Here is a 27,438-nt window from a genome sequence, read left to right on the forward strand (position 1 = left end):
GTTGGTGCTCTTTACTTTTTGGTGTATTTTTAGAAAGGCTAATACTGGTTGTTTCTTTCTGTGTGTAATGCTTCTTTCAGAAGCTCTTGTAAAGCAGGCCTGGTGGTAATAAAATCTCTGAGTTCTTGCTTGTTCATAAAAGATTTTATTTTTCCTTCAGTTGTGAAGCTTAGTTTGAATGGATATGAAATTCTGGGCTGAAGGTTCTGTTCTTTGAGAATGTTGAATATTGGCCCCCACTCTCTTCTGGCTTGTAGAGTTTCTGCTGAGAGATCTGCTATAAGTCTGATAAGCTTGCCTTTGTGTGTAACATGACCTTTCTCTCTGGCTGCCCTTAGTATTTTCTCCTTCGTTTCAACCCTGGTGAATCTAAAGATTATGTGCCTTGGGGTTGCTCTTCTTGAGGAATATCTTTGTGGTGTTCTCTGTATTACCTGGGGTTGAATTTTGACCTGCTTTGCTAGTTTAGGAAAATTTTCCTGAATAATATCCTGAAGGGTATTTTCCAGCTTGGATTCATTCTCTCCGTCGCATTCAGGTACACCTATCAAACGTAAATTTGGTCTTTTCACATAGTCCCACATTTCTTGGAGACTTTGCTCATTCCTTTTTATCCTTTTTTCTCTAATCTTTTCTTCACGTTTTATTTTATTAAGTTGGACTTTGACCTCTGATATCCCTTCTTCTGCTTGAACAATTCGAGTGTTTAAACCTGTGCATACTTCTCGGAGTTCCTGTATTGTATTCTTCAGTTCCATTAATTCACTCATACCCCGCTCTAAGTTGTCTATTCTCAATAGGATTTCATCAAACCTTTTTTCAAAGTTCCTAGTTTCTTTACGTTGGGCTACAACATGGTCTTTTAACTCACCGAAGTTTGTTATTATCCATTCCTTGAAGAGTGATTCTGTCATCAGGATGCGCTCGTTCTCCATCAAGCCTTGTTCCATTGTTGATGTGGAACTGTGGTCATCTTTAGAGGGAGAGGCGTTCTGACTTTGAGTATTCTCAGCTTTTTTACGCTGGTTTCTTCCCGTCATTGTATATTTATCCTCCTGTCTCTTTGAAATTACCAACTTTCAGATTAGGTCTCTTGAGTGGACGTCCAGGTTGTTAGTTCCCAGGGCCAGAGCAGCGGCGTTAAAACTGATGGTGCTTTTCTGCCCAGGATTCTCCTGTCGGGTTTCCTTCTTGTGTCGGTAGTAGGTGACTCTGCCTTCCCGGGGCTCCAAACCTCGGTCAGAAGGGGAACCGGTCTGTTTACTCTGCGCAGAGCGCTCCCGCGCCGAGGTGCCGTCACAGCCGCTGCCGGGCTCTGGTGTCCTGCTGGGGACCCGGGCCGGTCCTCTGAACCTGTTTACTTTGCTCCGAGAGCGCCAAGGTGCCGGCGGAAGCGCTGCGCCGGCCACGAGAGTCGCGCTGGCCACCCCTGTGTTTCCTCCACCGGGGGATCTCCTGCTCCGTGAGCGACCAGAATTTGTCTGAAAGTGTGGCGTCCTCTAGTTCTCTGCGCCTTCCCTGAGAGCTGCAATCCCGGGATGTTAGCGATCGGCCATCTTGGATCTTCACTGGTCTCAAGAATTTTTTAAAGCCTGTTTCTCCACTCCGAAAATGGAAACGTTGCAAGTAATATGGTGGAGTTTGGGTAAGGTATTTACTGAAATTCGAGATTTTTAGTTTCCTTCATGGGTAGGATATTAAGAGTGTCATCCAAGTAAATAATATTAAAGATTAGACATACCGTTTTGATATATTTTACTATCATTAAAGTTTCTAAATTTAGTTAGAAATGATAATTAAAATGGGAACTTCCTTTCACTCTGGTGGAGCAATTTTTAAAGATTTTACCATGGAGACTTTAAAACATTAAAAAAAAAAAAAAAAAAAAGAGAAAAGAGAATAATGAACCCCTCTCATGAACCCATCACAAGCTTCAATTCATGACCAGATTGTTTCATCTAATTTAAATAACCCCCAGACTTTACATAATTTCATTATTGAGTTATTCTAAATAATATGGGACAATGCTATATCTTTTGATGTATAATTTGCCAAACAGTTTTATAATTTTAAGTATACAGAATTACACAATTGTTTTGCTTTGAGTTTAAAGTCTATGGAATCCTATTTTGGTCATTTAATTTACATTTGATATATAATTAAATTCATTATAAGATAATACTGTGATCATAATCTGCCACATAATTTTAATATTTTGCCATTTAAGAAATATAGTTTAATAAATGCTTATTGCTTCTTTAACTGATTCAATAATCTACTAAAATATTACTACCTTATTAAATTACTTATATTCCCAGCAGGATATTCTTTAATCTCCTCTTCTTTGCTCTAGATAATACTATGTTAATAACTTATACTATTCACTTGATTCTATTTATATTATTGTTTATTAGATATCAACATTTATTCAATTATCATGGAAAGCAGGAAGAAGACATTGTGAACGAGAACCAGTCTCAGTCAACTGTAAAGGCAGATGCATAAATAGTGAGCTGTGCAATCTCTGTGTTATAGAGAGAAGGACAGGTTATTAGGGGAACAACAAGAAAGACAGTGACTGTGGTAGTCAATAAGGTTTCCTGGCAGAGGAAAAATATGAGTCTTAATGTCTGAGTAATAATTTTCTATTAAAGGTAAGGAAATGACAGGAGAAAAGGTAAAGGGGTGAAAAATGCCATTTTGTGTGTGTACTCAGAGAGTTGGGGCGGCTACAAAGGCTAGTGTTGCTAGAGTCAAGACAGAGGGAGGAAAGTGTGTGAGACAACACCAGAAAAATGCTAATGGTTTGAGTCTCTTCCAAGAGGGGAGCAAGGCACACACTCTGGGAACTGAATAACTTAATCGAATATGGGGAAGAAAGTATTATAACTGTTTGTATTTAATTGTTATACTTTGTTTTAAAAAAATGTAGTTTTGTTAATCTTTCATAAATGTGTACATGTATAATGGATTAAAAATAGATATTAAGAGTGAGTGTTCAAAGTAGTTTAGTCATCAAAAATGTTTGGATGCTATTGAAGTGGGTTGCTTTGCATGATGTACTAAAGAACCAGAACTTCATTAAAGGCTCATGAGGAACCTAAGGACGTAAAGAATGTTAAACAAAAGTTCTGATTTGCATCTTAGTTATATTATCCTGATAATTGTTAGAGTGTATTTGAGAAAAATAAGATTAAAGGAAGGTGACCATTTAGGAGGCTGTTGCAATCATTTAGAACAGAGATGGTGAGAGCCTGGCTGAAACTGTAGTGGTATATGTCGATTTAATAAATAAATAAATAAATAAACAAACAAACACACAAATAAATAAATAAAAGAGTTAAAACCCAAAGGACTTGCTGATTGATTGGATGTGGTAGTTAGGTGAATAAGGACAAAGAAGGAATCAAGGATAGCTCTCCGGCCTTTAGTTTGCATGAAGGGGAGTATGTTACTCCCATCAATGAGAAGATTAAGGGCAACTCTGATAGGTTAATCTAGTGACATGTTGAATCTGAACTTTTTTATTGTAATAATGCAGTCATGCGTAATCATTCATTCATCTAGCTTCTGTATATGTATGTCCAAAATGTTGCACTGGCTTCTGAGTAGCTAACTATAAAGAGAATATGGAGCTTTTAGACAAGGTACTTCCAATATAGTTTGAGAAGCAGCTGCAACCTACTATAAAATGAGAAGTAACATAGATTGCTATCAAATACTTATACAAGAGGGTGACTTAGTCTTTGGGAAGATAAATGGAAGCTGCTTGGTCACTTACGTGTCTCCTTTAATACACACAGCCTTCAATAAAAAGTGTTGATGTACATTAAAAAATGTTTAGCAGGAATTTGTTTGCAAAAAGAATCATTGTGTATTTTTTTCCCTCAAAGCCCAAGCATAGCACATTTATATACTGAAATTTATTATCATAATAGCTGAGATTCAATAACAGTAAAGTCATGTTGGAAAATAATCATATCATGAGATTCTTATATATCTATGTGTTACCCGTGAACTTGGCTAGCCCTTGTACAGTAAGCATGGGCAATTTTAAGGAATTTTTAGAGAAAATTATCTGCGATGGTAGTAACTATCAACATTAAACTTAACTTCATGTTTCTAAAAATATGGGATGCCTCTGTGCATCCAAATCAATATTAACTTTTAGTTTGAAAAATCATGGATGGTGATGTTGAAACATATAGCATTGTCTGATTTTTTTTAAGTAATTTTCTATTTCTGAATTTATTTCATTGGATGAGATTAATTAAAATTAGATTATTCTCTATCTCTTCTTTTTTTTTTTTGCAAAGAAAATGCCAACATATATTTCTCTTCAGTTTTAAATGCAGAAAAACAATTTTATGTTAAACTAAACCAAATTAAAACTTCAAATGTACATGAAATTACTAGGTTTAATATCTATATATCTTATTTTGTTTTAAAGTTTATGATAGTTGATACTTTATTATGTTTATTAAATGCTAGGTATTAAGTGCTTTAACACAGATGACTTCATTTAATCTTCACAATTCTATTACTCCCATTTTGTCCACATATTTGAACACCAAACAGAAAGGTTAAGTAACTTGCCTACATAATAAAGCCACTATGTAGCAGGGCTGTGATTTTTAACTCAGGATATCAGAAATCCATGTCTAAGGATGCTACCTTCCTCTATTCGTTAAACCTCTTAAGTTATTTTTCTCACCAGGGATGATGATGGAAAAAAATTCTAACACATCTGTTGGGAAAGCCTCTATTTTAAAATTACATATTTCTTCTTTGTCTGATTTATTAATTTGAGGCATGGTTTAGAAACTGAGCACTTGAGGAACAAAATTTCTGCTTTTTCCTTATTCAAAAATAAAAATGAAATGGAATGGTGGTGTTTTCTAAAACCGGTTGATTGTCCCCTGAAAACATATTTATGTAACATGCTGTCTGAGTTTTGCAGCTTACTTTTGTGAGGCTAAAACAGAATAAATGAAAACAATTTGTTCTTGGAGCAGTTATTGGTCCTTTTCTAATCTGAAGAAGACTAGAAGGTGACAGCCCATTTTCGTTCTCATGTGTTACCTGAAAGTCAAAATTAGCCACAAAAGGGCTGCAAGAACTAACTTAACATATGTGAAAAAACAGCGCAGTGCAATTGCTTTGAAGAGTAAAAATGGTATTGCTTAAGAAAATGTGAAACATTCTTTTTGTTACCTTGAGAGGAAACAGTTCAAAACCAGAAAATTGAATTTCTTTTATAATAAGTTGTTTAATGCAAATTCCATTCAGGACACAAAAGGTAGACAAGCATCTAATTTTTTTATTTGATTAAATAGTAACTTAAAAGAGAATATACATTATCTAAGGTTTCATAACATAGTACCTGAAGGGGATTAAGATGTCTAAAACCTTTGAAGTCTGCAGATTTCATTTTATTTACTTACAAGAATGGAGTTCTTAGTGATTTGTTGCTGTAAGAAAAGTGCCCATTAGTGTTTGTGTTGATTTGCCTTTGTCAAAATGAAAGAAACAAATGTAATTTGTTAGCACTTTATTATTGAATCCCTTTTAATATGGAATATCAAGAAACTGGGTCTTTATTAATCTGCAAAATGTTGAAGAAATGCTTTCAAAAATAGGAAGTTCAACATAATTCCTGTCTGTACTGAGGCTTTGGGTGGATACTGAACTGGCTGTCATCATAGTTTATACTCATCACTCTGGCTGGAAAGTTTTTTTTGTCCCTTCCTCTTATTCTGAAATTGACCACAGTTAGTAAATTGGTCCTTTATCTCAACTTGGTTTCAGTAAATTATTCTTGCACATCTTATCTAATCCAAATGCTACTCAGTCTTCAAGTATTAGAAAAAGCTTCACTTCCTCCATGAAGTAATCCCCGATGACCTTCACTGACCTTGCTTTCCTCTCAATTCTTAGAACTCGAATAGCCTTCTCCAGAGGTTTCAACCAGCATGAGATGGCTCAGTAGTATGACAAAAATGGGTGATATATGTGTGGAGACATTGATCCTTAGGGAAGAAAGGCATAGTATGAATTGGTCTGAGATTTCAGGTCTGTCCCTCCTGTCACAAGCAGCCTTCTACAAGAAATTATTGTGCCACAAAAATATCTTTGTTTTCTGTGTGTTATATTGTGAAAATGGTTAGAATGTTGCACCTTCATCAGTAGTACTAAACCGCAACCTACTTGAACAAAAAAAGATTTCAGTTAAAATACAGGTTTATTACTAAATTACTTATAAATCATATATCTTATTACTGTATTAAGTATGATTTAATATAACGTATACACACAGAAAAAAAATTTTTTAAGATAAGAAATAGAAAAGTAGCAGCTAAGATTTTAACAATTTTTTGCATTGTCTTGGATTTTCTTGGTATTCTAGCCATTCTCTAGAGTGTGTAGACCAGATTCTGAAGTCAATTATCTATGATTTGATATATTTAAAAATATATATCTAATCTTGTTCCAAAAATTATATTATGTAGCTTCCAAAAATGAGGAAAATGCAAGATGAGCAATCAAGATGTGAGGAAATGAATGCAAAGAGAAAAATGAAAGAAGGGAAAAATTAAGATGAAACTAAAGATGAAATGCACATATTACACTTCTATATTTTTGCTAGAACTTAAAAATAAATGTAATTTTTGTATTATAATGCCTAGTACAAAGAGGGAAGTATGACAACTTCAGGGCTCACAATACCTATATAAATTAGAAAAAAGTCAATCAAGGATTAAGTATTTATGGCATATGACACATATGAACCATATATTTACCATATGCCAAAGGTATGATGTTTCAAAAGTCACCTTCTTTAATATATTTTTGTAAGAAGGAAGCTTTGTCATATCACTCCCACGTTTTTCAATTGCCATGCAAACAGGAATGTAGCTAGTTTATTGAATGTGGAGCAGAATCAAAACAAAGTAATCTCTCGATGAGTTGCCTTGTGCTTTGGCTTGCTCCATTCATGCATAGATTGAAGAGCAGTGATTTCTAAGAGATCTTGGGACAATAGCATATCAGAACCAACTGATAAGATTTAACTTTTTTTTCTTTTGGCAAGTTAAAGTCTTCTTTCAACTGGAGAAAAACCTAGCCCTAAATCTGATATCCTCCCTTAGAAGAACAAGTCAACCTTATCTCTCCTTGAAAATCTCTTTAGTAATGAACCACTAATAGCAAATGGTATCCCATTTGCAATGGGATTGTAAGGGGGCATGGGATGTGTAGCATTTCATAATTAAAATTTTCTTCCCAAGATTGTTGGCCCTGTTAAACAAAAGTTATTTTCTATTTATCTGTACCTTTAATGGGTTAGTTAGTAATTCCCCACCTGTACACTACTCCAGACTAAGTACTCAATTCTCTGAGTTGTGGCAGCCTCTTTGATATTTTCAAATATTTTTTCAGGGAATTCTAATGGGTAGCCATTTGAGAACTACTGAATTTAAACTATGCAAATGCAATTGGGTGCCAAGGTTGAGGGCAATGGCTAGAAAGGGTTTCTCTTTGGGAAATGGCTAATCAGCAAGGGGAGGGGATGATAAATTGAAATGAGAGGAAGAAGAAGAGGGAGGAGTTGGGGATATGGTGTGAGGCTGGGACATGATAATAAAACTGCCACCTTACCCCAGAGGCAGGTGTGGTCAGAATACCTTTTAAAATAAAGATAGCTAATTTTCAGTTTGGAATTTTTATGTCATTATAATAAATCTCCTTATGTCATGTTTCTAGAAATTCTATTTCATTGTTTGTATTTCATGTTTATATAAATTATTTTATGCATCAATGTGGGTGGGAGAGTTAGAAGTGAATGAAGAAAAAGGTCTAGTCTTGGTGTCTGGGTTGAAATGGCACAGAACAGGAATAAAATATTACATCAAGAAACATGATGATTGAAAAATTTAAGATTGATATGAGAAGGCTTCCTTCCTCCAAAAATATATTTAAAAGAGTAATTTTTGAAAAATTAGATGATGGTGATTTAGATAAGTATTAACTGTTATATTTTTCAAAATTTTTGCAATACAAAAACAGATTGGAAATTATTATATTAGATAAATTAGAGGTATTAAGGCATTACATGGCTTTAAGGCAGTTTTTGTAAATTTGGCAAAAATTGTATTTCTGGGCCTGCCTATTAAGTTCACTGATGATAAATGGCAGTAAAAAAAAAAATATATATATATATATAAAGAATATTTATATTTTTGACCTCAAAAGAGGAAAGGTATGTGCAACCAGATCTTCTGGAAATGATAGTAAATAAAGTCTGAGTAAAAGTTGGTAGTTGTGGGGTGGCAAGGAGAGGAATATTATTTTTTCCAATCTCAGTAATTAAAACAACTGAAGATTCTGTATAAGCATCAGTTCCATGACTTTATATTGCCTTCATACAGTCATAAGCTTTCTCTCTATGTAGCAAACAAAAGTCAAAAATCCAACAACCTCAAAATTCTAACAACTTACTCTACAATGGAATAAAGACTGCATTAACTGAAAGTAATATAATAGCCACACATAATAGCTACATCCTGTAGAACCCGAATCTGAAGTTTGTCAAGAAATTGAAATGCACTTTATATGGAATGTTTTTCAAGTTACCACATAATTTTGGGATGAAGCACAGTTGTCTTTATTTTAAAAATATGGTATAGAGTGTAATAGATTCAATAAGATGGAAACAAATAAATTAGAGAAATTAAGCTAGACATAACTTGTAAATTTTATTCTTCATAAATTGGAACTATCCTGAAATTATTATTTGTGTTGTGTATCTAATTTGAGATTCTTTTTAAAAAAATATTATCATTATTTAAATAGAGATGGGGTATTGCCGTATTGCCCAGGCTGGTCTCAAACTTCTGGTTTCAAGCAATCCTCACTTCTTGACCTCCCAAAGTGCTGGGGTTATAGGCTTGAGCCATTGTACCCAGACAAACTTGAGCTTCTTAATGAATTTTACATAAACTCTAAGAAAAGATTACCAGGACTTATTACTAAGGACTCTCTTCATCTACAAAATTTGCCCAATTTTCTTAGTTAATAAACCTAGGGAAAGTAAGTCTAGATGTTAACCAGATTCTGACCTTCCATGACCTCATTCACCAAATTATTATTTTAGGAACTGTGTGTGCAAGAATCAGTCCTCATTACCAGATCTAACAACCAAGCTCATATCCTACTGGAAGGAATTGTTTATGTGAGAAGTTTGTTTATTTCTTGTTGTTTTCCTTCTTATTTGTTTTTTAAAGTTAAAAAAAAGTTTGTAGTAAGATTGATCTTTAATAAATAGTGGAGCTAATTTCTAATATTTGCAGGCTTACCAACTATGCAAATACTTTTTTTAAATCCAATATTTATTCTCAAGTTAGGTGCTAGATCCAGAATAAAGCCACATTTGTAACTAGTGTAGATAAAACTGGTTTCAAATTATCAGCAATATATCAACAAGAGATAATATTAATGTAAGAATGTAAGAATTTTCTCCCTCAAGAACCAGTTACAGAATTTAAAAAAAAATCTCTTTCAAAGCTCCTTAGTTTAGCTTACTTTTCTCATATCCCTAATATTCCCTTTTAAATTATTTAGCAGATGAAAATGGCTATGACAATGAAAAAAAAAAAATAAGAGAAATGTGACCCATCCCTCCCTCCCCCGTCTCCCTTTCCCCTCTCTCCCTCTCTCCCTCCCTCTGTCCCTCCCTTCTTTCCTTCCTTCCTTCCTTCCTTCCTTCCTTCCTTCCTTCCTTCCTTCCTTCCCTTCACTTTCTTTGTAACTGCTTTTAATTCAGTAGTCAATAATTCTCAAAATCTTTTTATCTTCAAAATTTTTGCCTTGCCCACATTGCACTTGCTACTATTTGAGTAATAATAATTAGAGGAGCTAGGTATGTTTACAGTATTTTGATGTTCCCAAAGTTAAGGTTGGCTGTAATTATTTTTACCAGAGTTGTGGTTGTTTGTCTTACTATTTTTTCCTCCTAGATTTTCAGACAAACCAAAGGACTAAAGCTTGACAGTTTATGAGGACTGCTGTAAAATATACACCTTTTACACATATAATGTTTATAAAAGACCCATCAAAAAAGCAAGTATATTGAGATTTTTCTCTCTCAAACACTCTCAGCATTGATGAAGAAGATGAAATAATAAACTTCCCTTTACTCTTTAATAATAAACAGTTTATCTCACTCTTACTATTACTAATAATAAACATATTATTATTAAACAGTAAAGAGAAGCTTTACATTCTAAAGTTATTGCTTAGTTGAAGCTGGTCATTTGCCCCTTATCTGGTAAGGTAAGCACTATCAGCAAAGGTAGATAAGCATGTTGAGCCAGTTTCTGAAAATAAGAGAATATTCAGAATTTCTGATCTGCCCAATGTTACTAAGAGGCACTAATGGTTGAATTAGCCAGGTATGAAGTGGATGGTAGAGTTCAAAAATTGCTGAAAAAAATATAGATTATAGATTATTAATTAGGAGAGCATTGAGATAATTAATGCATTAAAATAAACCCTATTTACTAAAGGTATCTCTCATAGGGCTCAGCAGTTCTACCTCTGGGTAGGTACCCAGTAGAAATGACAGTGTATGTCTCCTCTAAGATATTGAAAAGAAAGAATGTTCATAGCATTCGTTATAATAGACAGAAATTGAACATAACCTGAATGTTCAAAATGGATAAATAATTCGTGACATTTTCACACCATGGAAAAGCAAGATATATTCAACAGAAAAGGTGAATCTAACAGTTATAATTTTGAATGGAAGAAGTCAGGCCAAAGACTACATGCTGTATTTTGCCATTTATCAAAAATTTTAAAATAATACTACTCTATGGTGGTAGAAGTCAAAATAGCAGCTGCCCACTAGGGAAGAGAAGAGATACTGACTCTCAGAAGACAGAGAGGAGCCCTGTGTGATGCTGTCAGCGATCTATGTCTTGACCAAGGAAGTGGTTACATAGTTGTGTTCCATTTGCAAAAGTTCATCAAACTGTACACTTAAGATTTATATACTTAAATATATATAAATTATAAATTACTAAGGCATGACAGAAAGGAAAATAATTTGCCTCAGAGGGAAGTCTCCAGTGGTATGTTGAAAGTCCATCTTTGATCCATTTCAACACATTTATGACTAGATTGAATAAAGATGAAGAAAACCTACTTATCAAATTTGTGGATATCACAAAAGGTTTCATTGTGTTACATATGATTTTTAAAAAATGTCAACAGGTAGGATTCATGATCCCATTTAACAAACTGACATTTAATGGAATAAATGTAAAGTCCTGTAGTTTAAAAAGAAATGTGCCATAAAAGTCACAAGTAGCATGTTCTGGGAAAATATGCTTTATCCTTTTTAGAATCAGACAAACACAGCTAATTAAAGTGAGCAAAACTGCAGGGGAAAAGGAAGATCTTCATAACAGCTAAAATTGGACCAAACATTGAGATAGTGTATTCCCTTTATGTGCAAGTGAAAAATAAAATCTTAGCATTAGAATATTATAGTTAGAAGAGATCCTAGAGGTTCTGTAAATTCTGTCCTCCATTAGTTATTTAAATACATATAATTTTTATATGCATATATTTATATTTTAATTCATATTTATCTAGGAGGAAAATGAGGCCTAAAGAGAAAAAGTAATTTTGTGAAATATTCACAATAAATGCAGAACCGTGATAAGAACCGAGCCCTAGACTCCATGTTTTCTACCTTGTTATTATGTCTTCCTAGTTTGCTGGTGATTATTTTAGGACAGAGCATCATGGTAAACTCCTATGTTATGCCTTACCTGGCTTATTTTACTATATTTATGCTGTTTTCTGAAATATAATTTACATTTAGGCCAGAAAACATAACTCTGAATTTTCTAAGACCTAAAAGCCCATAATAACACAGAGTAGAGTATTTTTGCAAAAGGTGGTCAGCAAGTGTTTGTTAATTCATAGGGATACAGACAAGGATGAAAAAACTTTAAAACTCTTTTATTTCCCTTTTCTTATTATCAGACAGAGCCCTGCATGATTAGGTCTCTAAATACCCAGGAAAAACTTTTCTCTCAAATTGAAAAGTGTAATATTTCTCATTGTCAAAAAGTCTTTCTTTTGTTTTACAGATAAGTATAATTATGGCAATATAGGGTTTTCCCTATAATTCTGACTTTAATAATAATTGCAATATAAAATAGCTGGCTGTCCTTTTCCCTACATGATAATTCTTAAAAATGGCTTCAAAGACTCATATTTGTCTTATTATATCTGTGGAGAGGTAATTATAATTGTTATTATCTTAAATTACAAATTCTGTTTTCCAATTCTGTAATTATACTAGACATTACCAGATTACCATATGTCTTAAGATATTTTTAATATTACTCTGGAATATAAACTACTTGATTATGGGATAGTGTCTGTTATGATCACCACCATATTTTATGCCTACAAAAATTCTTAGCACAAACTAAGAATTCCGTAAGTATCTACTGAATGTAGGTAATTAAAGCTAAGAAATACCGTATTTGGAAATAAGTATCAGGACACGGTTATGAAAGTCTTCCCTTTCTATGTTTGCATCTCTCTCCATTTGTATCTTTACAGTTTGTTGTAAAATGTTGTGCTGTTTCAACTTGATTCCTTTCCTAATTAAAACATGCTTTACTTAATTTGTCTTTATTTTGCAGATAATTCCAGACATTAGAAAACGTGTTCTTATATCTTAGCAAATGTTTGGTCTAGTGTGTGTTTGTGCAGGTAATACAATATATAAGTGAAAAAAACTGATAAGAAAAAGGGATTTGAATATGAATGCGTGATTTAATTCTTCTATACTCTTAGTTTTCCTTAATGCATCATCACATGATTAATTTACTCACCAATTTCCCAAATGTACCTAACAGAAAGGATACAAGAAAATGTGTTAGTTTCTCAATGCTGAGATCTCATGGTCTGGACCATTTAAAGATAGCCTCACTATTATAAAGTGTCTACAGTACATGTGACTATATTGAGAAAAAATTGGGTCTGATGCAGTTCCTATCTATGACATATTTAATGGTCTAGTTCTAGAAAGAAATGCAAAAATGCAATTTCAGTTCAATATGACAAAGATATGTGCAAGATGTAGTGGTCTATATGGGAAGGAATGCTTTATGATTATATTGACTATAATTTTACAGTGCTGATAAAGCTATTAGAAAGTAATATGAAATGAAGAGGTGCCTTTTTTATTGTAAAGATTGTCCTGATTTTCTTCTGTGAATTCCAAAAACCCTTGCCTGTATGACTTATATGCTGCTCATCTTACACTATTTCTAGTTGTTGGCCATTTCTTCATGTGCACACCTTCTGTTCCTTTATGAGCTAATAAGCATTTTTATGTCAAGAGATATGTTTTCTTTGTATCTGCCTCCCAACCAGTTTTTATACAGCATATCACATTACCTCATTACTCACCAAATGTTTACTTTGAGCTTATGTGCCAGGAAGTATTCCAGGTAAGCAGGAATAAAGCTGCAAATGAAATCAAGCCCCAGCCCTCACAGAAATTTCATTCTTGTGAGACAAAAGAGACACTCCACAAACAAACCAATGAATGTGTAATGTGTTTGATAATGATAAGTGCTGCAGAGGAAAATACGTTTTGGTAACGGGGAATAGAGCATGGTAAAAATAATTTTATAGAATAGTCAGGAAAGTTTCAGCAAGAAGGGATATTAGAGCTAAGATAGCTGAGATATCTTGGGGAAAACATTTAAGACAAAAAGAAAAAAATAATGTGAAGAATCTTGTACTGAAGAATGTTTTAGGAACAGGAAAGGCTATTACTAGAGATGGGTAAGTAAGGGGAAGAGTAGAAGAAAATTAAGCAAGGGAGGATTGGAGAGAGTTGGTAGATTATGAAACTGAGAGGAAGGAACTTTAATTTTACCTTGGATGAAAGGGGAAGTGACTATAGAGTTTGGTGTGAGATGGCAGGGAGAAATTCTTATTTATATATGGTTTTTTTTTTCCTGTGGGAATTTCTTCATTTCAACTCATCTACATTTTAAAACTAACTCTGTATCTATACTTTTCTAAGTGGCAAGGCAAGACTTATGTGGAAAGGGAAGTACAGGAGCAAAAGAAAGAAGAAAAAAATGAACAAAAATACTTGATAATGGGTTAAATATGAGAGTATCTGGTGCTTGATTGGATGTGGTACATGTGCAAACATAATCAGGACAATCTGATGTTTTTATTCCAAGAAACACCAGTGGATGGAGGTGCCAACTATATCATACCACCATGGAAAGGGGAGTTGTCAGGCAGAAGACATTGAGAGAAGCATGCTTCATTCAGAATTTTCCATCGTACATCAAGATTGCCTTATCTACACACAAGGAGAGAAATACAAGAGACATTTGGACATATGGGTCTAATGTTTAGGGAAGATGCAGTCCTTATCCATGACATATTTAATGCTCTAGTTAAAATTTGACTCAACATATAATGCTTAATATTTATGCAAAAATAAGACTTATTTTTGTTGATTGATTCCCTAGTTCAATAAGGAAAAAATGTTAATTGTTAATTTTACAAAACGGGAAAATTAAACAAATCTTTCCTTTCCAGCTACATCTTTGGATACGGTGTCCCTGCTCTGCCTCTAACAATTGTGTGTCTGACTTAACCATTGCTGAGAACAGAAACTATTTAGAATCTTTTCCTGAAGAGGTTAAAGACTATATTTCATTTGAAACAGAACCCCAAAGCTTACTGATAAATGGCTTTATTATACTAATTGCATTTTCTTTATTTCCATATTCTGTCAGTGTGCCAGAGGGAAATTTTATTTGTCTTAAAGGATTTGTTCTTCAAATGGCCATGTAGGTCACAACACAAAAACTTACTTAGCTGCTGGCAAATTTATTATTTAATGATTCATCCCCAGTGTCTTTCTGGTGGCTGTGTTTAAAATCATTGGTCTATAATTACTACCCTTTATGCATATGCATACACATATATTTCATTTATAGTCTTTAGACACACTTTTCATTCAAATATTCAAAAAGCACTCTTATTTAAAGTGTCTGTGATCCCATAGAACAATTCTTCAAGTATTCTTAAGCCCATTTGGAAAATGAGAGTTTGAAAAATAATGTAAGGGTCTTGTAGTTGACATTTGAGAACTAGTACCTTAGAAGGAATAATTGGATGATAAGGCATTTTTAAACTTTGTGCATTCTGGATGGCCTTATCCTTAAAACATTCTTATATAGTTGAAATGCTCTTATGTTTTTTTCTGTCCTCTCTCTACTTTGAATTTTGTTGAGTTGATTATCCCTAGTAGCATTCTCTTTAATTGAAGAGTCAGACACAGGTATAGTTGTAAAGAGAAAAATTGTGATCCAAAATAACATGGTTTGGAATCAAGGTTGCAAATTCACTCAGGATAAGAATTTATTCATTCAAATAAGTAGAAAAATTGATAAAAATAAACAATACAATAGATTATTTCTATAACATTTCAAAAAATACTTGAAATATCATTTGACTAAAATATAGGTTATTTCATGTTATTTTCATGCTTTATTTTATGCTATTTATATTAGTATATTAGTCAATTTATGCTACTTATATAAGTAAAATCCTGAAGAATACTTATAATTTAGCCAATGTACGATGATATCCCAAAATATATTGTTGCAATATAATACTAACACATATATTGATACCTTTTATAGTGTGTGTGTGTATTTTTTTTTCTGTGTCTTATCCATAGAAAATGATACCATCTACTGGACAGACATGGGCTTCAATAAAATTAGCCGAGCTAAAAGAGATCAGACTTGGAAAGAAGACATCGTTACCAATGGCTTGGGAAGAGTGGAAGGGATAGCTATTGACTGGATTGCTGGTATAGTCCATTGCTTTTTCTCTTTTTGTTGCACATCTTTTTTGTTAGGGGATCAAACTGTTTCATAAAAAATCTCTTCTAACTTGTAACAGTTTTTTTGTTTTGTACTTCTAGCCACAGGGGTAATAGTCTCTTTTGCTTTTGGCTTTACTCCTAATGCTATTGAGCCTTTGGATAAGTGTTTTTATGTAGAAGTACATCATGTTGTGTTAACTTTGCCCAAATCTCCTGAGAGCTCCATAAGGCAGGTAAACAAAAGTATTAGAAGTTCTCTTTTGCCTGAAGTCACTAGAAAGTTAAAATAGGTCTCTTTTTTAAGAAGTTTCAACTTATTTTTACCATGTAAATATATCATTATATGCTTTAAATCATAGATGTGTGAAATTAGGATTTGAAAGTATTTGCATATTAGTTTATTTATAGCTTTCTGTTTAGGAAACACATTTAAAAAGAATGTAGGAAGTAAACAGTTTCTTGATAGTTATGTGAATGCTCAGAAATTTAATTTTAGTCATAACAATTATGTAATTTTTCTCTCATGATTGTATTATAAACACCTCTATTATTTCTCCTAGGTAACATATATTGGACAGATCATGGTTTCAACTTAATTGAAGTTGCAAGACTCAATGGTTCTTTCCGTTATGTAATTATTTCCCAAGGCCTGGATCAACCAAGATCTATAGCTGTGCACCCAGAGAAAGGGTAATTTTAAGATTTACATATAACTTCCAAGTCTTAAGTGAGTTGTCTAAGTTCTATTGAAAAAAAATTTAATAATTACCTTTAGCTGTAACATCTGAGCCAAAGTTCAAGAATATCTTACGTAAGCAGAAAAAGTGTTTATATTCACTTTGTTCATATATTATAGTATATATTTAAGTCACATTTATTATATATTTCTTTTATATGTGTGTAAATCCAAATGAAGGCACTAACATGATTCTTGAGTCTCAATTTAAAGCTCTTCCCTAGAATTGTTTATGTAATTAGGCATTTAATTATTTATTGAGTGAGTAAAATAGCCATTTGATAGGCCTCCATATTTCTAAATATTTCTAAAATCTCAATGTTCATATATATGTCTATCACTCTCAAACATGTTCATCCCAAACTTTTGTTTTCTTCTCCTTCTTTTTCACTCTTTTTTTTGTTTATTTTGAGTTCTAAATAAGTATAACTACCTGTCTTGATATTTTTATGCGGTTTCATAAGCACCCAAACTGTACATATATAAAATTGAAGTGAATTTCTTCTACCACCAAGTTCTGCTTAGCTTTTCTTCTAAATGTCTATTGTCAGTCCACCACTTTCTATCTTTATTTTTATTCTAGTTAAATTTCATGTTACCTTGTATACTGCAATAACATCCCAATTGATCTCCTAAGCTCACCAAAGCCTAGAGTGATTTTTTAAAAGTATACATCTGCTTACTTAAAATCTTTCAAGGAATTTCTATTGCTTTACATGTAAAGTCCAAAGTTTCTGTTATGATCCTCCTTAATCAGACCATATAATAATTTTCAGTCGGACACTTTTGTTATTGTCTTTTTCCTTTCTCAATCTCTGTTGTTCTTTTCTTAGCTTTTTAAATACATCTTTTTCTCTTCCACTTCCAGCCTTTGCCAACCTCTTTCTTTTACCCGAAAATGTTCTTTTATTTTTATCTTGTTAAATTTTATTGAACCTTACTTGGCTTTGAAAATAGTTTAGATTTTTATATGATCCCATAGCATCTAGCACTTTTACTTTATACATTATTTGTACTAATATTTATTCATTTGCCTAGTAGCTATATGAGTTTTTGTTTGTTTTAGAGACAGGCTCTCATTCTGTTGCCTAGGCTGGATGCAGTGGTGCAATCAGTGTTGGCTGTAATTGAGACACAGTGCCTGGCTGTAATAAATTATTATATCCTTAAAAGAGAAAATTTGACCAATTGCTTGACTATGAATCATTATTCTAATGACAAGAAGGAGTATAATTTAAAAGCTATGCAATCCCATAGGTACACTGGAATTGAACGTTTAGTTTGTTTCTAATAAAGAATTTATTTGCTTCGCAGTTGCCATAAGTCCATTTATATTGTACAGAACCTCTTGTGTCTGGCCTATTATAGATTCATACAGCTCAATTTAACAAGCCTCTTCCTGCTACATGTCAATCTATAGATTGCCTTTTCATTTGTTATTCAAACCCATTGTAGAACCTTGAGTTGATATTACAGAACTGCTTTTTCTTAAGTATCTGTTATCGCTCCATATCTATCTTACCATATGACTATACCTACTTGATTCTAGCTTGATGGAGAAAATTAGGCAAAAGAATCTTCATATACTCTACATTTTATCATTTTATTCAATGAACATTTATTGAGTGCTAGGCACTGTGAGCCAAGAATATGTCAGCATCGCTCCATGTCATCCTTGGGCTTCAATTCAATACATCTTGACAAAATACTAGTGCATATGAAAGACACTTACAGATAATGTGAAGTATGCTGGCATGAATAAGATGCTACAACTATTCACAATGAGTTTTCTGTTTAAACTGAAAATTTAAACAAGTACACATTTCAGTTAAAGGTATTGTGTCACTTTGTAAAGACTTTTTTTCAGGCACAGTAAAAGACTAATTGATCAGACTCAAATTTAAAGCTCATATCCAAATGTCATGTTGAAGTAATACGTTTTAGAAGATCAGTATAAAATTATCTTGGGTTTAATGCAAAGTTGATAGCATTTAATTTGAGCAGCTAGTAAAAATGAGGATGGTAGCAGCAATAATAGTGATTAGTAGAAACTTTATCGAGGAGACTTGAAGGAAAAGGTGGTTTCTGAGATGCAGTAGGTATATATTATAAGAAGAAATAGAATAATTAAAGATTTGATGGTGGCAAAGCAAAAGCCATCAGCAAGAGTATAGGTACTTGAGGTACATGTAGGGAAGAGTAGGTGATGTGGTTGGAAGACAACTTGGGTCCATATAATAGCTGGTAGAGCTCCCTATACCTTTTTTTTTTTTTTTTTTTTTGAGACGGAGTTTTGCTCTTGTTACCCAGGCTGGAGTGCAATGGCGCCATCTCTGCTCACCGCAACCTCCGCCTCCTGGGTTCAGGCAATTCTCCTGCCTCAGCCTCATGAGTAGCTGGGATTACAGGCACAAGCCACCATGCCCAGCTAATTTTTTGTATCTTTAGTAGAGACGGGGTTTCACCATGTTGACCAGGATGGTCTCGATCTCTTGACCTCGTGATCCACCCACCTCAACCTCCCAAAGTGCTGGGATTACAGGCTTGAGCCACCGCGCCCGGCCAAAGAATCCTTAAGAATGGTTAATTGATCATCCTTGTGGATAAGAGAAAAGTGTTGTCTCCTTGTCCTCAGGTCAAGTAATGGAGAGAACTATAGACAATATGTAAAGGGGAGGCTAAAATAAAAAGAGCAGCAAATGAAAAAAATAATTGTATATCTTTTTCACTGCAAATCCCAATGCCAAAAGGAGTCAGGGCAATGTTGGAGAGAGGGAAGAGAGTGCTTTAAAATCAGTCTTAACTGCATGATACTGTTCATTTAATGGTAATTGGCTGTGAAGTTATGGGATCTTTCTGAGACAGCAAAGTTTGGAGAGAGCTAGATGGAATCAGTAGTTGGATAAATATAAAGTCACTTCTTACTTATTCCAACAGAGTTCAGACTCTATAATAAACTGTGATAGTATATGAGGTTTTCCAAGAAAAAGTATCCAAAAAAGAAGTCTAAGAACAAAAATGAAGAATGCTTATAGTTAGGGGATAGAATGAGTAGGAGAGAGAGAGAGAAAAGAACAAATAACCTAGCAATTTTGAGTCTTTGGAAAATTGCTGAACTGTGAAAGTCAAAGGAAGAGCATTTAAGGAAGAAGAGTGTGCTAGCAGTGAAGAAGTCAGGAGAGAGAAAAAGCAGAGAACAGAACATGGAACTGGTGATCAGAATGGTGTTGCATATATTTATCAGTGTCAAAGATGAGGAAGGACAGAAGTCAATATAAAGAGTGGATAAAGGAATAATTAGAAAGTGGAACTAGCATTTACAGAATAAACTGACAGAAATTGGAATAATAAAGGGAAAGAGAAGAAATAGAAGGTGAGAAGATTGTAGGGTATAAAGTTTCTCTTAGTATGGGGATATTGCAAGTATTCATAGGCAAAACGGAAAAAAACTGATTGGAAGGAAGAGGATGGAAATGAATGTAAAGGGGAGACAAATTCCAGGGAGCATACAAGGAGGCTTGACAAGGAAGAAACAATAGAGCACAGAAGGAGGAATCAGAGACAGAAAGCAGAGTCAAGATTTGTATTTTATGCTAGATATCCCAGAAAGAGATTCTAGAATTAGAAGGCAACTCAGGACCTGAAAGAAGTATAGATAGTCAAAAAGGGGAAGAAAGATATCAGACAAATATTTAACTTTGAACACAATCTTGGCCTCAGACTGATTCCTGGGGGCACCCTAGAGTGTAAACTTTACCTCACAGTAATGGAACTTGGTATTCAGATTCCCAAGTAGTTAGCCAGTGGATAAAGGCCACTCTGGGAAAACAGACACCCCCCAAATTTCTGAATGTCTGCACTTGTGGGAGAAGAGATTCAAGTGGCTCAAGGATAATCCTCCAAAGAAAGTTGTCCGTGTGAGCTGTTAGGGACAAAGGTCATTCAAGAGCTCAGAAATGGTAAACAGCATCTGAGGGTATTTCTATAGAGCATGACAGTGTCCACTACAGTTTGGAAGCCCCACTTAAACATTTACTTTTTACATTTGCCTTTGTGATATTTCTATACTTCTTGGTCTCAAATGCCTATATCCTTTAGTTAATTGGGAGGATTAAATGAGATGGTGCTAATTCTCTTCCTCTTCAGAGACAGAGTAAAAGAAGAGACAGAATGTGGAGATCAAATGTATTTTAGAGCTTAAATTCATGAAATTGAAGAAAGTCACAGCTGCTAGTCTACATTTCTAAGATTAGCAGCTTTAAGTGAATAGGTTAAGTTTTGCTGAAGCTATTGCAGTAAATATTTTCCACCATAATGAATCAGAGAATTTTCAAGCAATGTGAGACCAGCTGGAATGGATTTATAGAACATAAGCAGAAATTTTATATGACATTGAATTATAATGCACAAGAAGGAGCAAAAGGTAACAGATCAAAGTTGGCAGTTGTAATGGGTTAACTTTGAATTACCAATCTGGAGGTGAGGCCTGTAAGCTAGTGATGGAATGAATAATGGGAAATCAAGGGTAGACCAGGTTAAGAGTAGAGAGATAAGGTACAGCTGGCATGAGTGATCAACACAGCTCTATAAATTAAGAGAGGGTGATTGTAGGTAGGTCCCTGGAGCAATAAAAATGACGTACTGTGAGCTGGGGTGTTCATACGTTATAAAGTTCCATAGAATGTCAGCAGTGGAAGGAGAAGATGAAAAAGCTGCCAGCCCGTGGTAAAGCAATAAATAAACGGTGTGTAATTGTGATAGGTGATAATTCAGTAAAAGAAAATGGAATATGTGGATTCATGCTGTAAACGTTTAAGTGAGTATAGACTTGGAGAAAGTTTTCTTTCTTCCTTAAAATGACTTCTCTACTTTTATTCTGGATACAAATGTCTCCTCAGACATTTCATGCAAAAACCATTCTCTTCTATTTCATCATCCTTAACTTGTTCCTTTCAATGAAGCCTTTCCCTTTTACTTTCAAATAGGCTCAGGTCCTTCTCCTTAGAGAACACATTACTATTGTCATTACTTTCCACGTGTTTTCTTCTCAACTTCTCAGAATAATGATCGATATCTATTGTCTCATCATTGAACTCCTAAAATGAGTTTCAGCTTGTTAGTATACAGAAATTTCTAGATTTATTTGCAGTCAAATCCAGAGATTATTATTTTATATTTTTTGCAGGTTTTATGCCATTTGCCTTCTCCAGGACAGTTTTCTCCATTGATAGTCCATCCAAGAATTCAATTTTTTCTTTAGCCTTCTCTGACCCTGCATTTTCTGGTTTTATCTGAGGCCCCTTTTACAGCTTCTGTGAGCATTATATTTGATTCTCTTTCTTCTCCTTTAAGACTTTGTGTGCCGTTCTCTCTTTTATTATATTTATCTTTTAAACTCATCTAATCTTATGATTTTATGTAAATCATGCAAATATACTGGATGTAAAAATATAAATAAATACATGCAAAATAGTTATAAAATATTATCTTTATCCCTTTATTTATATTTCTGATATCCTTCAGGGTTATTTATTTGAATGGCTGTCACTAAAATGTAACATGTCTGCCTCCCTCTCATCTGCTGCCTACCTTTCTTAAATATGGCATCTTTTTTTCTGTTATCACAAAAGAGATTGAAACTTCAGATTTTCCAGTATTTTTTCATCACCTATTTCCATCTGTCAGCAAGTCTTCTCATTTCTTTGCTCTAGATATTTGTCACATTTTTTATTTCTCTTTATTGCAACTACAAGCTTAGCAGTGACTCAGCAGGAGGATCCAGTAAATATTTTTGATTTCTTAATTTTGAGTCCTCAAAAGCAGAATTGCATTTGGGTCTACAAAACAAGAAATCTTTGACATATGTAGACATATTTAAATATTATTTTTCTGTATACCTTTATTTCTTCTTAAAAGCATTTTTAAAATATTAATTATATTATATGGATAAATATTTTTCCATGATCATAATTAAGAGTAGATACACTCATTTAAATGTTAAGCTTATTTCCAGGAAATATTTATTACTACCTGGAATTATTATGGATACATGTCTCCCTATACTTTTTCCATGTGTTTATTGTCTTGAATTTAGAGAGACAATAAAAGGCTTAAAAATCAAGAGTCTTGTAAAATTCTTCAAACCTTAATTTCCAGATAATATTACACAAACATTTAAGTGTCAAAATTTATATCATAGGAATACAGTACAGTACTTTAATATTCTGTTTGAAGCTAAAACCTGGCAGATGGTATTGCCAAGGGAAAATGTGAGCCATAATGGAGTGAATTAGCTGAATTCAAAATATAAACATGCTTTGAAAAGTGGGCATGAATTCTGTTTTTGAACAATAGAGACTTGAGCTTTTTAAAAATGTAGCCAAATGCAAAATAGGAATCATGTACATCAATGATGGATGAAAGAAACTGATTTTTTAAGCTAAACTTAAAAAATCAGTTTCTTTCATCCATCATTGACTACTACTCTTCTCCTCCTCCTCCTCTTTCTCCTCCTCCTCCTATTTCTGGCATCACTTGCTTTGTAAAAATTGAAGTGTAATAATTTTCTTCATGCTAAAAAGTCATTTAACACTAACAACAAAAGATATGTAGGAAGTCACTTATGATGTTAAGAATTTTGGTTAAGTTCCCATGGCATATAATCTCTAATGGAAACAAACATATTGTAATATTGTTTTATCTCCTTTTAAGCACCAAGATGTATGTTTCCTCTATTCACTTAGCTCTATATTTCTGTGACTGTGAATAATGTGCTGAAAAGTTTTTCTTTCCATGGCAAACATTCATATTGACATGGGATCTTGCTGTTCTATAAGTACATATCATCATATGGTCTTTGATTATGTATATACTTTTACATTATGTTCACCAATATGTAAAAGGTCTTGGTGGACAGTTTAACACCTGTTAAGAAAACAACAGTGTAGTGTAGTTTAATACCACCTCTTAGAGTATATTTTACATCTTAAAGCAAGGCAACATATATATAAAGGAAATTAAATAAATTGGATTTACCATAGGAATAATGTTAGGTAAGATAGATTGCAAGACATGGAACAAATTTAAAACTTCTTTATAATATTTTGATAACTCTAAGTCAGCTCATGAGCTCTAGAAGTGTAGGCTCTAGATGGCTAGATGTTAGATATTTGGCAAATTTGTGGTTATAGGAAAATATCAAATATATATTGAATATACAAAAGTGCATAAACATGATTTATGCAAGAAAATCATAAATGTGAACAAGCTAATATTATATATATATATATGTGCATGTGTATGTTAAGTATTTGTTTAAATGAGAAGAGGGGTAATGAGGCAGGGTGTAAATACATATATAAAATGATAAATTAACTACAATATAATATAATAAATGTCATGTGCTATGGAATATTATATATGTATGTATATATACACACACACACACACACATATATATATAGTTTTGTTTGTGAATAATTTTTGCTTCTCCAGTGTGTGCTATCCATACACATAGTAATTTTCCTATATAACTACTCAAAATTACAATGTAGTAAATGAAAAAAGACTCAACTATAAACTTAAGAATAGGAGACCAAGAAAGAGACAAATTAAAAAATAAGTTAAATAATGTTGAAGCTTAAACACAAAGAATAACTCAAATGACCTATATCTTTATTTGGCCTAAAAGAAAAATATATATATTTCTCAAGTTGTTTACAGAAAAGATTACATTTCTCACCACAACACTTCAACATTTTCATTGTTGAAGCCCCTAAATTTATGACTTAAAGAGACTAACAAATTTTAGGTATTTCTAATCAGCATCTTTCTCAGATACTTATTTACCCATTTGCCTCTGCCATTAAACAGTTAGCTTTGTGAGGGAACCTAAATCCAATTTATTTTGTATTATCAACTCCCAGCACATAATAGATATCTAATTAAATATTTGTTTATGATTGCATGAGTGCAGTGCAAGAACAAGTTTGAGAATCAACCAAAAAATCAACAATAACAACATAAAATTTGAAAAGTGCTGTAGTGTCCAAGGGTAGACTGGTTCCGTATTTTTATCCTTTTAGCACAGCGTTCTGCTACCTGTATTTTAGTGCTTTTTGTATTACAGGATTCTTTCATCAATAGCAACATATTTATGACTTGAAAAATGATTTGGGATAGGCCTGTAACACTTTCTCAAACAAAACTTCACATGGAAAAAAAGAAAATGTGAAGAAAGTCTCACAGGAAAAGAGAAAGTCCTATATTTCATTTATTCCTCAGGGGATAAAAAAATGTCTACTTATTTACTCATAAAATATATTCAAACTTTTGCAATATTATCTTATTTTACTTATGATGTGAAGATGGAGCCAGGAACATGTTGTCCTATAAGGTATGCAGTTTGTATGATTTAAGCGATTCTACTGCATCTTTTTTTTTTTAAATTTTTTATTGCATTTTAGTTTTGGGGTACATGAGCATAACATGCAAGACAGTTGCGTAGGTACACACATGGCAGTGTGTTTTGCTTCCTTTCTCCCCTTCACCCACATTTGGCATTTCTCCTCAGGCTATCCCTCCCCACATCCCCCTCCCACTGGCCCTCCCCTTTTCCCCCCAATAGACCCCAGTGTTTAGTACTCCCCTCCCTGTGTCCATGTGTTCTCATTTTTCATCACCCGCCTATGAGTGAGAATATGCGGTGTTTCATTTTCTGTTCTTGTGTCAGTTTGCTGAGGATGATGTTCTCCAGATTCATCCATGTCCCTACAAACGACACAAACTCATCATTTCTGATTGGTGCATAATATTCCATGGTGTATATGTGCCACATTTTTCCAATCCAGTCTATTATCAATGGGCATTTGGGTTGATTCCAGGTCTTTGCTATTGTAAACAGTGCTGCAATGAACATTCGTGTGCATGTGTCCTTATAGTAGAACGATTTATAGTCCTTTGGATATATACCCAGTAATGGGATTGCTGGGTCAAATGGAATCTCTATTTCTAAGGCCTTGAGGAATCGCCACACTGTCTTCCACAATGGTTGAACTAATTTACACTCCCACCAACAGTGTAGAAGTGTTCCTTTTTCTCCACATTCTCTCCAGCATCTGTTGTCTCCAGACTTTTTAATGATCACCATTCTAACTGGCGTGAGATGGTATCTCAATGTGGTTAAGATTGGAAATTACAAGCATCTTTTGTCAAATTAAAAGCATATGCTCATGTAAAGGCTACCTACTATTATTGTTTGTCTTTAAGATTTTTACTTTGCTTTCTTTTTTGTTTTTGTTTTTGTTTTTTTTTTTACTTTTTGCAGATAGGATAACCCACTGTTGACCCCCACGCTAGGAGAGGACACAATGACATTCTCGATTCTCTTCTTGACCAAGGCCAACTGCTGACATAAGAGAATTACCTGATCTTCATTTTTATGCCAGCATGAGCATTTTTTGGTTATCTCAGGTTTTATTTATCATATGTGACAAAGGATCTAAATCATACCTACTTAGGGAAGGCAATAAAGTAGGAAGAAATGGCACATTTATTGCAAAAACTGCAACTCAAAGTTGAGCTCCAGGGAAACAGTTTAGCAGTCAAGGAAGACAATTTTAAATCCCGAGAAAATGGTTAATTCCAATTAGTTTTGCTTTTCACAACTGTTCATATATCTGAAGTAAAAGGATAACATTTAATCCTGTTTCCCTTTAAAACTTCGATTCATTTATTCATTTTTTCTCACACTCCATTATTCTTCTCCCACAAAAATCATAGCTTTGTCACCAGTGTTAGCTTTCTCAAATTTATTTATGGGCATTTATAATAAGTTGAAGTATATTTTTCAGCTTGAATATAACTACCTGTGACAGAAAAAAACAAAAGTTTTTTCTGAAAAGCCTACCCATATCTAAACTAATTCTGATGCCAATTTGTACAGTTGCCATATGGTGAATTCAATTAACTTTCAGGGTCCATCAAGAGTCTACTAGGCCTTTAGACATTCTAGTACTACCAAATGTGATCTTTTTACCTGTTATCCAAATGTCAATAATTAGTTGGAAATTAACTCATGATATGTGTTCAATGCACTGTTTTCCTGACCAAAATTGTTGTAGTCTCATTAAGACCATAGAATATTTGTTTATGACAGTTTTTGATAGAATTTCTGTAATTCTGAAAGCCACTTTTTAATGTCCCTTTTAAAACTTTATGTTTTTAAATTATTTAAGTGCAATCTTATTTAAATAAAGAAGTTTTCGGTTTAGTTTAACAAATACTACTTTATTATTTAATTATACAAAGTAGCATTAGTTTGGACAATTTTAATAATTTCTGGATTTGAGAAAGTATTTTCAGGGCTAGATGTACCAAGTTGATACTCTAAAGTTAGTTTTCTTGGCTCTATCATATAGTAAACACATATTTCACAGTTGCAAAATTTGAACTCAAATAGATTCAGAATCAATCGTAATTTTATCACTCAATGTTAGTATCAGTAGGGTTTCAAAAACCAGGAGCAAATATTTTCATTTCTTCCTATGGATAAAGACCAAATTTAGAATTGAAGAATCTATGTTTATTAATGATATATCAGATGCATCTGTGTAAATGATCATCTTAAATTACAAGTCTCTTCCTCCTGTTTTACAAGCTTGGAGAGGGTTCTTTCTCTACATTTGGTTTATAATTCCCAAAGGTTTTAAGGTGCAAATTCTATTCATTTCTTTACTTTCAATTTCAGTTT

At 33.4% G+C, this 27,438-nt stretch overlaps 1 protein-coding gene across 4 annotated transcripts in view; it reads left to right on the forward strand.

Annotated features, from left to right (window-relative positions):
- The window catches only part of LRP1B (LDL receptor related protein 1B), a 1,941,900-nt gene that overhangs the window by 1,438,228 nt on the left and 476,234 nt on the right, over window positions 1–27,438 (forward strand). For all 4 annotated transcript variants that reach the window (XR_013518953.1, XM_078327882.1, XM_078327883.1 and 1 more), the window contains exons 36-37: window positions 15,803–15,937; window positions 16,513–16,642. Coding sequence is in view for 3 of the 4 variants with exons in the window: in XM_078327882.1 (XP_078184008.1) it covers window positions 15,803–15,937; window positions 16,513–16,642 (265 nt within the window). In the remaining variant the exon portion in view is untranslated. The remainder of the gene's footprint in view (window positions 1–15,802; window positions 15,938–16,512; window positions 16,643–27,438) is intronic.

The sequence above is a fragment of the Callithrix jacchus genome, chromosome 6, assembly GCF_049354715.1.
Source record: "Callithrix jacchus isolate 240 chromosome 6, calJac240_pri, whole genome shotgun sequence".
Classification (NCBI taxonomy): Eukaryota; Metazoa; Chordata; class Mammalia; order Primates; family Cebidae; genus Callithrix; species Callithrix jacchus.